General features: G+C 43.4%; 1 protein-coding gene across 1 annotated transcript; it reads right to left on the bottom strand.

The window, feature by feature from the left end:
- Positions 1-11,565: 11,565 nt before the first annotated feature.
- Positions 11,566-12,772, bottom strand: LOC124651191 (peroxidase 43-like). Its single transcript, XM_047190319.1, has 4 exons — positions 12,557-12,772; positions 12,295-12,480; positions 12,051-12,213; positions 11,566-11,978 (listed from the first exon to the last, which is right to left on the bottom strand). The coding sequence occupies exons 1-4, from the start codon at positions 12,770-12,772 to the stop codon at positions 11,566-11,568; spliced, it is 978 nt and encodes a 325-aa protein (XP_047046275.1).
- Positions 12,773-13,994: the final 1,222 nt, after the last annotated feature.

Below are 13,994 nucleotides of genomic sequence, written 5' to 3'. Positions count from 1 at the left end.
AAGAGGCAATGCTAAATAAAAGACAAATAATCTGTCAAACAGTAATGTACTCCGTAAAGATGGATTTTATTAGGCCACCGACTTGCTCAAACGAAATGCTCAAATTGAATGGAAAGTTGCGTACATATCTGAGGATCATGCTCAGTAAATTGGCTTAATTTTCTGAGCTACCTACAGGAGAATTAGACCCAGATTCGTGACAGCAAAGAAATCTGAACTGCGCCAGTGAATCCAAATCTAGTACTTACTTTACTATCAAAGACTTTACTTGGCACAACAAAACATAAAACTAAGATAAGGAGAGGTTGCTACAGTAGTAAACAACTTCCAAGACACAAATATAAAACAAAGTACTGTAGCAAAATAACACATGGGCTATCTCCCAAGAAGTTCTTTCTTTATAGCCATTAAGATGGGCTCGGGCAGCTTTAATGATGCACCCGCAAGAAATAGTAGTTGAAGCAAAAGAGAGCATCAAGAGGCAAATTCAAAACACATTTAAGTCTAACATGCTTCCTATGCATAGGAATCTTGTAAATAAACAAGTTCATGAAGAGCAAAGTAAGCAAGATAGGAAGATAAGATAAGTGTAAGCTCAAAAATTTAAGACAGAGAGTATTTTAAGATGATGAAAAATTTCTACAGCTATATTTTCCTCTCTCATAATAACTTTCAGATACCACAGAGCAAACCCTAATAATATAACTATCACATAAAGCATTCTTATCATGAGTCCTTATGCATAAAATTATTACTCTACATAGGCATAATCAATTTTATTAGTAATAGTGTATAAATTCAATAAAGTAGCTATCATTATTATTCTCATCATCAAATATTGGAGGCATAGTATAATCACAACAAAATTTACTCCATATAGGTGGCACCAAAAGACCACTATCATTATAATCTTACTAAGGAGACATAGCATCATCAAAGTAAATTTTCTCCTCAATGCTTGGGGACTAAAAGATCATGAAAACCAGCTTCCTGTCAGAATCTTTATATATTATTATCAACAATGGTGTTCAAAGCTGCCCATACTAATATTACTAACAAAGACAAATAAGATTCCATAGGTTTTTTAATTTTTGCATCAAACAAATCCATGTTTTAAATCAGAAATAGAATTAAGAAGCTCATATTGTTGTCCATTATGCCAACTAGTAACAAGAAACAATAAGATGCACTCAGACCTAAAGGAAGGCTTTATATAACACAGATTGACGTGGCGCTTAAAATACTTTACCCTGGGACCGTAGTATGAGAGCCTTTACCTCTTCCTCTGCAACGGCTACTTTAAAAGTACTTGATGTCTACGGGAGCTTCTATTCTTGTAGACGATGTTGGGCCTCCAAGAGCGAGAGGTTTGTAGAACAGCAGCAAGTTTCCCTTAAGTGGATCACCCAAGGTTTATCGAACTCAGGGAGGAAGAGGTCAAAGATATCCCTCTCATGCAACCCTGCAACCACAAAGCAAGAAGTCTCTTGTGTCCCCAACGCACCTAATAGGTGTACTAGTTCGGCGAAGAGATAGTGAAATACAGGTGGTATGAATAAGTAGTAGCAACGGCACCGGAAAAGTGCTTTGCCTGTGTCGAGTAAACAAGCAGTAGTAATGCAGCAGAGTAATGCACGATAAAACGGTAAACAAGCAGACGATAGCGTATTTAGGAACAAGGCCTAGGGATTAGACTTTCACTAGTGGACACTCTCAACATTGATCACATAACAGAATAGATAAATGCATACTCTACACTCTTGTTGGATGATGAACACATTGCGTAGGATTACACGAACCCTCAATGCCGGAGTTAACAAGCTCCACAATTCAATGTTCATATTTAAATAACCTTAGAGTGCATGAAAGATCAATTCGACTAAACCAAGTACTAACATAGCATGCACACTTGTCACCTTCATGCTATGTAGGAGGAATAATACACATCAATACTATCATAGCAATAGTTAACTTCACAATCTACAAGAGATCATGATCATAGCATACGCCAAGTACTAACACGGATGCACACACTGTCACCATTACACCGTGCAGGAGGAATAAAACTACTTTAATAACATCACTAGAGTAGCACATAGATAAATTGTGATACAAAACACATTGCAATCATAAAGAGATATAAATAAGCACTTCACTACGCCATTCATAACGGTGAGTAAGTATTCTGTGAAATATAGCCTAAGAGACCCACACGGTGCACACACTGTCACCTTTACACACGTGGGACAAGGAGTCTCCGGAGATCACATAAGTAAAACTCTCTTGACTAGCATAGTGACATCTAGATTACAAGCATCATCATATGAATCTCAATCATGTAAGGCAGCTCATGAGATTATTGTATTGAAGTACATAGGAGAGAGATGAACCACATAGCTACCGGTACAGCCCCGAGCCTCGATGGAGAACTACTCCCTCCTCATGGGAGCGAGCAGCGGTGATGAAGATGGCGGTGGAGATGGCAGCGGTGTCGATGGAGAAGCCTTCCGGGGGCACTTCCCCGCTCCGGCAGGGTGCCGGAACAGAGACTCCTGTCCCCCAGATCTTGGCTTCGAAGAGGCGGCGGCACCATAGGCTGGCGCGGCCAGGGCCCAGGCCGCGCCACCCTATCATCTGGGGCCCACAGGGCCCCCTCTGGCGGCTCTCGGGTGTTCTGGATGCTTCCGGTGAAAATAGGAACCTGGGTCTTGATTTCGTCCGATTCCGAGAATATTTCGTTACTAGGATTTCTGAAACCAAAAACAGCAATAACAGAACTGGCACTTCGGCATCTTGTTAATAGGTTAGTTCCGGAAAATGCACGAATATGACATAAAGTGTGCATAAAACATGTAGGTATCATCAATAATATGGCATAGAACATAAGAAATTATCGATACGTCGGAGACGTATCAAGCATCCCCAAGCTTAGTTCTAGCTCGTCCCGAGCAGGTAAAACGATAACAAAGATAATTTCTGAAGTGACATGCCATCATAACCTTGATCATACTATTTGTAAACATATGTAATGAATGCAGCGATCAAAACAATGGTAATGACATTAGTAAACAAGTGAATCATAAAGCAAAGACTTTTCATGAATAGTACTTCAAGACAAGCATCAATAAGTCTTGCATAAGAGTTAACTCATAAAGCAATAAATCAAAGTAAAGGTATTGAAGCAACACAAAGGAAGATTAAGTTTCAGCGGTTGCTTTCAACTTGTAACATGTATATCTCATGGATAATTGTCAACATAGAGTAATATAACAAGTACAATATGCAAGTATGTAGGAATCAATGCACAGTTCACACAAGTGTTTGCTTCTTGAGGTGGAGAGAGATAGGTGAACTGACTCAACATAAAAGTAAAGAGAATGGTCCTTCAAAGAGGAAAGCATCGATTGCTATATTTGTGCTAGAGCTTTTATTTTGAAAATATGAAACAATTTTGTCAACGGTAGTAATAAAGCATATGAGTTATGAAAGTTATATCTTACAAGTTGCAAGTCTCATGCATAGTATAGTAATAGTGCCCGCACCTTGTCCTAATTAGCTTGGACAAATGCACATGTTTTAACCAAGTGTCACAATGGGGTACATCCATGCCGCCTGTACAAAGGTCTAAGGAGAAAGCTCGCATTTTGGATTTCTCGCTTTTGATTATTCTCAACTTAGACATCCATACCGGGACAACATGGACAACAGATAATGGACTCCTCTTTAATGCATAAGCATGTGACAACAATTATTATTCTCATATGAGATTGAGGATATGTGTCCAAAACTGAAACTTCCACCATGGATCATGGCTTTAGTTAGCGACCCAATGCTCTTCTCTAACAATATGCATGCTCCAACCATAAAGGTGGTAGATCTCTCTTACTTCAAACAAGACGGACATGCATAGCAACTCACATGATATTCAACAAAGAATAGTTGATGGCGTCCCCAGAAGCATGGTTATCGCACAACAAGCAACTTAATAAGAGATAAAGTGCATAAGTACATATTCAATACCACAATAGTTTTTAAGCTATTTGTCCCATGAGCTATATATTGCAAAGGTGAATGATGGAATTTTAAAGGTAGCACTCAAGCAATTTACTTTGGAATGGCGGATAAATACCATGTAGTAGGTAGGTATGGTGGACACAAATGGCATAGTGGTTGGCTCAAGTATTTTGGATGCATGAGAAGTATTCCCTCTCGATACAAGGTTTAGGCTAGCAAGGTTATTTGAAACAAACACAAGGATGAACGGTACAGCAAAAACTCACATAAAAGACATATTGTAAATATCATAAGACTCCATACCGTCTTCATTGTTGTTCAAAACTCAATACTAGATGTTATCTAGACTCTAGAGAAACCAAATATGCAAACCAAATTAGCAAGCTCTAAGTATTTCTTCATTAATGGGTGCAAAGTATATGATGCAAGAGCTTAAACATGAGCACAACAATTGCCAAGTATCAAATTATCCAAGACATTTTAGAATTACTACATGTAGCATTTTCCAATTCCAACCATATAACAATTTAACGAAGAAGAAACTTCGCCATGAATACTATGAGTAGAGCCTAAGGACATATTTGTCCATATGCTACAGCGGAGCGTGTCTCTCTCCCATAAAGTGAATGCTAGGATCCATTTTATTCAAACAAAACAAAAAACAAAAACAAACCGACGCTCCAAGCAAAGTGCATAAGATGTGACGGAATAAAAATATAGTTTCAGGGGAGGAACCTGATAATGTTGTCGATGAAGAAGGGGATGCCTTGGGCATCCCCAAGCTTAGACGCTTGAGTCTTCTTAGAATATGCAGGGGTGAACCACCGGGGCATCCCCAAGCTTAGAGCTTTCACTCTCCTTGATCATATTGTATCATACTCCTCTCTTGATCCTTGAAAACTTCCTCCACACCAAACTCGAAACAACTCATTAGAGGGTTAGTGCACAATAAAAATTAACATGTTAAGAGGTGACACAATCATTCTTAACACTTCTGGACATTTCATAAAGCTACTGGACATTAATGGAACAAAGAAATTCATCCACCATAGCAAAAGAGGCAATGCAAAATAAAAGGCAGAATCTGTCAAAACAGAACAGTCCGTAAAGATGGATTTTATTAGGCCACCAGACTTGCTCAAATGAAAATGCTCAAATTGAATGAAAGTTGCGTACATATCTGAGGATCATGCACGTAAATTGGCTTAATTTTCTGAGCTACCTACAGGGAGGTAGACCCAGATTCGTGACAGCAAATAAATCTGGAACTGCGCAGTAATCCAAATCTAGTACTTACTTTACTATCAAAGACTTTACTTGGCACAACAAAACTCAAAACTAAGATCAGGAGAGGTTGCTACAGTAGTAAACAACTTCCAAGACACAAATATAAAACAAAGTACTGTAGCAAAATAACACATGGGTTATCTCCCAAGAAGTTCTTTTCTTTATAGCCATTAAGATGGGCTCAGCAGTTTTAATGATGCACTCGCAAGAAATAGTATGTGAAGCAAAAGAGAGCATCAAGAGGCAAATTTAAAACACATTTAAGTCTAACATGCTTCCTATGAAAAGGAATCTTGTAAATAAACAAGTTCATGAAGAGCAAAGTGACAAGCATAGGAAGATAAAACAAGTGTAGCTTCAAAAATTTCAGCACATAGAGAGGTGTTTTAGTAACATGAAAATTTCTACAACCATATTTTCCTCTCTCATAATAACTTTCAGTAGCAACATGAGCAAACTCAACAATATAACTATCACATAAAGCATTCTTATCATGAGTCTCATGCATAAAATTATTACTCTCCACATAAGCATAGTCAATTTTATTAGTAATAGCGGGAGCAAATTCAACAAAGTAGCTATCATTATTATTCTCATCAAGTGTAGGAGGCATAGTATAATCACAACAAAATTTACTCTCCATAGTAGGTGGCACCAAAAGACCACTATCATTATAATCATCATAAATAGGAGGCAAAGTATCATCAAAGTAAATTTTCTCCTCAATGCTTGGGGGACTAAAAAGATCATGAAAACCAGCTTCCCCAAGCTTAGAACTTTCTATATCATTATCAACAATGGTGTTCAAAGCGTTCATACTAATATTACTACCGAGCATGCAAATAAGATTCCATAGGTTTTTTAATTTTCGCATCAAACAATCCATGTTTTAAATCAGGAAATAGAATAAGAAGCTCATTGTTGTCCATTATGCCAAACTAGTGTAAACAAGAAACAAAAAGATGCAATTGCAGGATCTAAAGGAAATATCTTCGAGCACAAACACAATGGCGCCAGAAAAGTACTGTTACCTGGAACCGGAGTATGAGTGCCTTTTTACCTTTCCTCCCCGGCAACGGCGCCAGAAAAGTGCTTGATGTTTACGGGAGCTTCTATTCTTGTAGACAGTGTTGGGCCTCCAAGAGCAGAGGTTTGTAGAACAGCAGCAAGTTCCCCTTAAGTGGATCACCCAGGGTTTATCGAACTCAGGGAGGAAGAGGTCAAAGATATCCCTCTCATGCAACCCTGCAACCACAAAGCAAGAAGTCTCTTGTGTCCCCAACGCACCTAATAGGTGTACTAGTTCGGCGAAGAGATAGTGAAATACAGGTGGTATGAATAAGTAGTAGCAACGGCACCGAGAAAAGTGCTTTGCCCGGGTCAGTAAACAAGCGTAGTAATGCAGCGAGTAGTAACGCGATAAAACGATGAAACAAGCAGCGATAGCGATATTTAGGAACAACGCCTAGGGATTAGACTTTCACTAGTGGACACTCTCAACATTGATCACATAACGAGAATAGATAAATGCATACTCTACACTCTTGTTGGATGATGAACATATTGCGTAGGATTACACGAACCCTCAATGCCGGAGTTAACAAGCTCCACAATTCAATGTTCATATTTAAATAACCTTAGAGTGCATGAAAGATCAATTCGACTAAACCAAGTACTAACATAGCATGCACATTGTCACCTTCATGCTATGTAGGAGGAATAATACACATCAATACTATCATAGCAATAGTTAACTTCACAATCTACAAGAGATCATGATCATAGCATACGCCAAGTACTAACACGGATGCACACACTGTCACCATTACACCGTGCGGGAGGAATAAAACTACTTTAATAACATCACTAGAGTAGCACATAGATAAATTGTGATACAAAACACATTGCAATCATAAAGAGATATAAATAAGCACTTCACTACGCCATTCATAACAGTGAGTAAGTATTCTGTGAAATATAGCCTAAGAGACCCACACGGTGCACACACTGTCACCTTTACACACGTGGGACAAGGAGTCTCCGGAGATCACATAAGTAAAACTCTCTTGACTAGCGTAGTGACATCTAGATTACAAGCATCATCATATGAATCTCAATCATGTAAGGCAGCTCATGAGATTATTGTATTGAAGTACATAGGAGAGAGATGAACCACATAGCTACCGGTACAGCCCCGAGCCTCGATGGAGAACTACTCCCTCCTCATGGGAGCAGCAGCGGTGATGAAGATGGCGGTGGAGATGGCAGCGGTGTCGATGGAGAAGCCTTCCGGGGGCACTTCCCCGCTCCGGCAGGGTGCCGGAACGGAGACTCCTATCCCCCGGATCTTGGCTTCGCGATGGCGGCGGCTCCGGAAGGTTTTCCGTATCGTGGTTCTTCGCATCGGGGTTTTCTCGACGGAGGCTTTAAATAGGCGGAAGGGCAGCGTCGGAGGGTCGAAGAGGCGGTGGCACCATAGGCTCGGCGCGGCCGGGGCCCAGGCCGCGCCACCCTATCATCCGGGGCCCACAGGGCCCCCTCCGGCGGCTCTCGGGTGTTCCGGATGCTTCCGGTGAAAATAGGAACCCGGGTCTTGATTTCGTCCGATTCCGAGAATATTTCGTTACTAGGATTTCCGAAACCAAAAACAGCGAGAAAACAGAATCGGCACTTCGGCATCTTGTTAATAGGTTAGTTCCAGAAAATGCACGAATATGACATAAAGTGTGCATAAAACATGTAGGTATCATCAATAATATGGCATAGAACATAAGAAATTATCGATACGTCGGAGACGTATCATCGACTTAAATCCGCTCTTCGCCTGCTTGATGCGGAAGCTGCCTCCCTTCTTCTATTCAGGGCAGCTGTCTGTTTTTCCAATTCTCTTCCAGCTCGAGCGAGCCTATATTGGTAGGCCTGCAGTTCTTCAGTTGTAGCAGTTGTCACCATTGGTTCTGTACCATCCAGAGCTCTTGCGGCTCTATCCCATGCTGCTTGTGGGAGTTGAACCCTAATACATGGTGTAGGCCCGACATATTTATTGCCCAAACCTCGTCTTAGGTCAGAGGGATCGACATATGGATTTCCCAATTCGTCGAAAGCCTCTGATGTCTCCTCCTGATCACGACTTGCTTCTCCAATGGCGTAAATCTGATGATATTTTGGATTCTGAACCTTGCTGGGTTTGGTGACACCATAGTAGAGATTGGTGAAGACCTTTCCAACAGTGATGGATTTGTCGATGAAGTTGAAGGTCGTCGGTGTCACTCGAGTCATCGCTTATATAGGAGTCCGCGGATGACTCGAAGGACATGTCGCTGAAGATCTTGGCGAGTTTTTCGCTTGCCTTGGTGCTGATGAAGCGTGGCGATGAAATCTCCTCGTCGCCTGACTCGATGGATGATGCTGAGCTTGAAAAATCGGGATCGACCGCCGATAATCCCGACGAGATCGGAACTTCGAGACGATACGCTCCTTCTTTCTCGACGCGGAAGTGGAACTTTCCAAACGTCATCTCCATGGGCTACTCTAGATACGCATATGCATCCAAACGGGAGGGCGGGTGAGGAACACAATCGACTAGACTAGTTTCGATATGTTTACCTCTGTCCAAAGCGTTGCTTGCAGTTGATGAAGTCGACGATCTTGAACGTGCCATCGAGATCAGCTCCTTGTCGCCTCTAAATCCCACAGACGGCGCCAATTGATAAAGTATTAACTTGTCAATGCCTACGAGTAGTAGACTAGGTTTTCGTTGGATGTAGAGGGCAAGTAGATCTCGAAGGTTTCAGCCGAAAATTACTCGACGATGTAAAAGCTAAGGTCTGTGAAACAATGATTCGATCCTCTCTTTGTCCCTCGACCCCCCCTTATATAGGAGGCGGAGCCGAGGGATTCGTGATACACAAGTTTACAGAGTCCGGGAGGGTTTCTAACCCGTCCCGTAAGATTACAAATAATGCCTCCTATTACAACTCTAGATTTCCTTAATAGTTCTTGGGCTTCCGAATCTTCTTATCCTTCGGGTCGTGGACCTTCATTAAACCCCGGGTACCTTATTCGGCAGGCCCATTGGGGTTGCCTATGTCACTTATGATTCAGTCTCTCCCTATTCCACCGTGTTGTATTGGTGTCCATAAGACGACATCCATATTGAGGATCATCAACAGGGCCATCGCGACCATGACGGGCATGTACCACTCACTCATCTGAATTATCCCATCGGGTTGGACATGGTGTTTTCGTTGTAGAAAGACCTATTCGGAAAATATTTTTAATAAAAAGATTCAAACAAAATTTCTTAGTGTAGTGTGGGACATTCTATGTTAGCTCACAGGAAAAAACCATTTTATCTGGAATAAAAAATGTCTCGTGAAAGTCTATTTTGAAGCAATGAAAGTTGTCTTAATTTTCACAGTTCACAAAAATAATATTTTTTTTGCCTAACTTCGCGTGGGAGCATAGAAGCTCTGGAAGTAAAACCCAGTATTTATTTCCGAATTTTTAGGAATTTTGAAATATTTATTTTCGGCAGGGGGTGTATCTATACCTATGAGATAAAGATGTATTTCCAGTCGTTGTTGTTTACTTTTTTTATAAACAACTTTCTGTTATTACTTAAAAGACTTAAGCACTACACCCAGTCTTTGCATAGTTAGGATGCACACAACTATACCAATCTGAATGAAACAAAAAACGAAAAGAAAACAAAAGTAGCAGACAAAAGAACCAGTAAGGTATCATGTAGGCCTAAGATGATGGCTGTCCAATTTTGAGATTACGCTCCCACGCATGTTGGATAAAAATACCCCTCGCCGTATTCTGCAACCGTGTAGACACCTCTATAAACAAACCATGATTTTCTACACGCTATAGAGATGATCACGGAGCAAAGCCATTGGTGTTTACTACATCACTAGAACACTATTGATGCGCTCAAATTACGAGTGGATTTTCTATCATGCACATGTGTGCCATTTTTTTTTTACTTTTATCGAATCATGTCATGTTTTAGAATGTTATATAATGTTTATTGGGTTTTTTAGGGAATAATGTTTGTTGGGGTTTATTCAAGTTAGATCAAGTTTTCTGTTGTTTTAAACTGCATCATCATGTTTCAATGTGAATTTAGCTACTTTTGTCATATTTACTCACTTTTGTTATTATCCATTTTTGTTTTATATTTGATGCGCTCAAAAACCTCTTGTCAGACTTTTTGTTAGTACTACGTATTTTTCAGTTGACTAAAAGTGATTCATCAATAAACAATTCTCTTATTTTAGAAAAAATCTTTTTTTAGAAACTTGACTCGGATTTTTATTAAAAAATTAGGTGATCCATCAATACACACATCCTTATTTCGAAGGTGCCAACGTCTAGTGCATAGGCAATTGCTGTTTTGTATGTCCCATCCATGCATTGAATCTTGATCATTATTGAATATATCATCATATCCTGGCCCTTCTCCTAATTTCAAACAAATAGTAGTATGAGTAAGATGATTAACTGAAATATTTATAAACACTGGATGATTATGCATGAACATTTCTGAATTCTTGGTTAGATGGAGCACCTCTGTTGATAATTAACTGGAGTTGGTTTACTCAACTGAAATTGTACTATGTACAGTTACCTGGAACCGTTTGGTGTTCGTTCCACTGTTCATGTTATCAGTTTGTAGTACCGCACAGCACTACTACTACACACTAGTACGGTGGTACCTCCAGCAAAAAGGAAAGTACTACTCCACAGTAGCAGCAGAGTAGATCTCTTGATGATGCCAAATTATGGACACGAGAGGTACATACGGTAGAGTGAGCAATCTCAAAAAGGAGCACGCTGCGTGGCAGCTGAAACATACAAATAGTGCAATCGCATGGGCTCCATGTTTTCTTTGGGAACATTAATTAGACAGCTCATACCAACACATTAGTACAACTTAATCCAGATTACGTACTCCTACCGGCTGTCTTCTTTTCTGCAAGTTCTTTTTCTGACCCATTAATTGCTGCATGTTCTTGCCACTATGAATCAAACAAGTTGTTAACAACTCGATCATAAATCAATGCAACAAAAACGCAACCGTAATCCCAACACTATCCCGATCGGAGTATATATTGTATATATATCTTTGCATAGGGAAAATCTTGACATTGCCAATTTACATGAACGAATTCACGTTTCCCCAAGAAAATGTACAGTTGCAACAATTTTGACCCGAGCTCGTAGTATAGCGCTTTGGTCGGTCGGTCGGTCGGTCGATCAGTTGGAGTTGAAGGACCAGCAGACGTCCCTGACCTCGCCGGCGTCGCCGGTGATTGCGCCGATGGTGCCCATCTTGACCATGGCGCCCACGAAGTCCTGCGCGAAGCTGGGTGCCGCGGCACCGAGGTAGGACGCGACGAGCGCGGCGGTGGCGTTGCTGGCGTCGAGCGCGGCGTCGGAGGCGATGGGGACGAGGCCGGCCCGGATGTTACGGTAGATGTTGTCGTCGAAGCTGAACTCGCTGCCGCGGTCCAGCGGCAGGCGCGTGTTGAAGTCGCCCGGCGCGCACCGGGACTTGAGCTCCGACAGGAATGGCGCCGGGATCGACGGGTCCGACCCCGCGCCGCCGCGGTATCCGTACAGCCGGTCCTTGACGAAGAAGCACGCCGTCGTGCCGATGGTGTGCGCCGCTGCACGCGGATGGTATGCATGTCAGTCGTGTGACGTGTATGCGCGCAAGTGATGGATGTTTACCGAGGCACCTGTGAGGAGGACAAGGTCGCGGTCGTTGAGGCCACTGGCGGCGAACTTGTTGCGGAGCACCTGGATGGAGTCGCTGACGTCCGGCAGCACGTCGGCGTCTCGGAGGTTCGACGACAGCCCGTCCCGCCGCCCCGTCGGCACCTGGAACGACGGCCCGTTCGTCTGACATGGGACAAAAAGCATCTCGTCAGTCACACTCATATGGCAGCATTACGATGTAGTAAAACACATTATACGTAGTACCATGGCAATGGCGTCCCGGGAGGCGAGGGCGATGATGTCGGCGCAGGAGACGACGCCGGGGCACTGATCCTCGAGCGCCGCCTTGGCGGCTTCGATGACGTCTTGGCCGCGGAGGCCCTGGTGCTTGTTGTTGTTCACCTCCGCAGCGCTGCCCGTGCTCGTGATCAGCACCGACGCGTCGCAGCCCTGCACGCAGCCACATCAATCAGTCACCCTCACTGCTACCATGACTACGCCACGCAGCAGCAGCACGTATGCTTACCCTAACGAAGCAGTCGTGGAACTGGAGGCGGACGAGGGAGGGGAGGATTGTGCCGTCGGAGGCGGCGGCCTGCTGGACGACGGCGGTGACGATATCCTCGGCGCCAGGGCACTCATCGGAGTAGTACCCGAACTGGAGCTGACCGTTCACGGAGACGCCGACTGTTCCGAGGAGCAGCAGGAACGCCACCCTTGTCAGAAGGATGCCGTTAGCCATGTCTGAAAGAAACACCAGCTGCTAGCACGAGATTGCACAGGAAAATATTCTTGTGAGATGGAGCAAATGATGGGGAGTTGCATAAATGAGGTCGCGGATTAGATTTATAGGGCTTGATGTGGCGACTGTGGCAGTCAGTATGGGGAGCTTGTCTGGAGCGCTGTGTGAGTGTGATGCTCTACCGGGAATGCTTAACTTGGGCAGATAGAGAGGAATTAAGGGCGTCTTCGATTGGCAACGCCCCAACTAAGAACGGAGTGAGCTGGAACATACCGGAGAGCAGCCGGTATTTCGGGACATTTTATCGTTTGTCCACCACCACATGTCGATGATACAAGGTGTGGGCGTGTGGCATATAATCAAATTGCCAAAAGAATGTTGGAAATTATCAAATCCCCGGTATTTCTGGCAACCGTTGATATTTGTGATAACTGCACAACCCCTCTTGCCGCCGCCGGAGGTGTCACCAGGCAAAACCCGACAGTGGCGGCGGAGACCCTCTGTCACCGATTGGGTGGTGGCGGCGGCTTCCGTCTCCTCCTCTGCCAACGGCGGTAAGGCAGGGTAGCGGCGACGCCTGGGTGCGTCGACCGCAAGTAGCGGCATTAGCGTGTGGCGGTGCGCGGAGTCTAGGCCTGATCTGGGCCCACATGAGCAGGTGGTGGATGTCCACGCGGAGCAACCTCTGGGATGTTTCCGTATCGCGAGGATGCATGGGCAGCAGCTCGGATGACTTCGTGATGCCCCTAGGTCACTTACCGAGGGTCTGATAGAGTGGATGTATGTTTCTTTTTTAGATCAACAGGGAGGACCCCCTCCCCAGTTCCATTGATATAAATCAACGAAACCAACAGGTCCCGAGGTTCATTACAGACTCAAAAGACTAGCAGTTTTAACGAAAAGGAAACTGAAAACAGCGAAAAAAGAGGAAGTTTAAACAGGTAACAGCACTGGTCTTCCCGACTACAAAGGGGGAGCTGAATACTGCACCCAAAAAGAGGGACACCAGCGATCAGGCTTCACGCTTCAGCAAACTCTGGGGAGATGCATGAGCCCGCCTCCAAGGTCGAGGTAGGAGTAGACCAGGTGCCAGGCAGCGCTTTCTTCTTGGCTGAAGGAGGAGAGGGACTTTGGCGGGAGCGGGCATCAGTTAGCCACCCTCGATGCAGAAGTTCGCTGAAATCTCCTTCAGTGCCAGGTCGCAGAAGTGGTCGACGAGGGG

Source organism: Lolium rigidum, chromosome 5 (assembly GCF_022539505.1).
Source record: "Lolium rigidum isolate FL_2022 chromosome 5, APGP_CSIRO_Lrig_0.1, whole genome shotgun sequence".
Taxonomy (NCBI): domain Eukaryota; kingdom Viridiplantae; phylum Streptophyta; class Magnoliopsida; order Poales; family Poaceae; genus Lolium; species Lolium rigidum.
Note: the sequence above shows the minus strand (reverse complement) of the source record. Positions and strands in the feature narration are given on the sequence as shown.

Bases quoted from the DNA above. Each gene is read 5' to 3' on its own strand.
- LOC124651191 (XM_047190319.1), bottom strand. From the start codon at position 12,772: ATGGCTAACGGCATCCTTCTGACAAGGGTGGCGTTCCTGCTGCTCCTC. The intron at 12,481-12,556 runs GTAAGCATACGT...GGCTGCGTGCAG, and splicing joins TCCACGACTGCTTCGTTAGG to GGCTGCGACGCGTCGGTGCT. The intron at 11,979-12,050 runs GTGCCTCGGTAA...ATCCGCGTGCAG, and splicing joins CGACCTTGTCCTCCTCACAG to CGGCGCACACCATCGGCACG.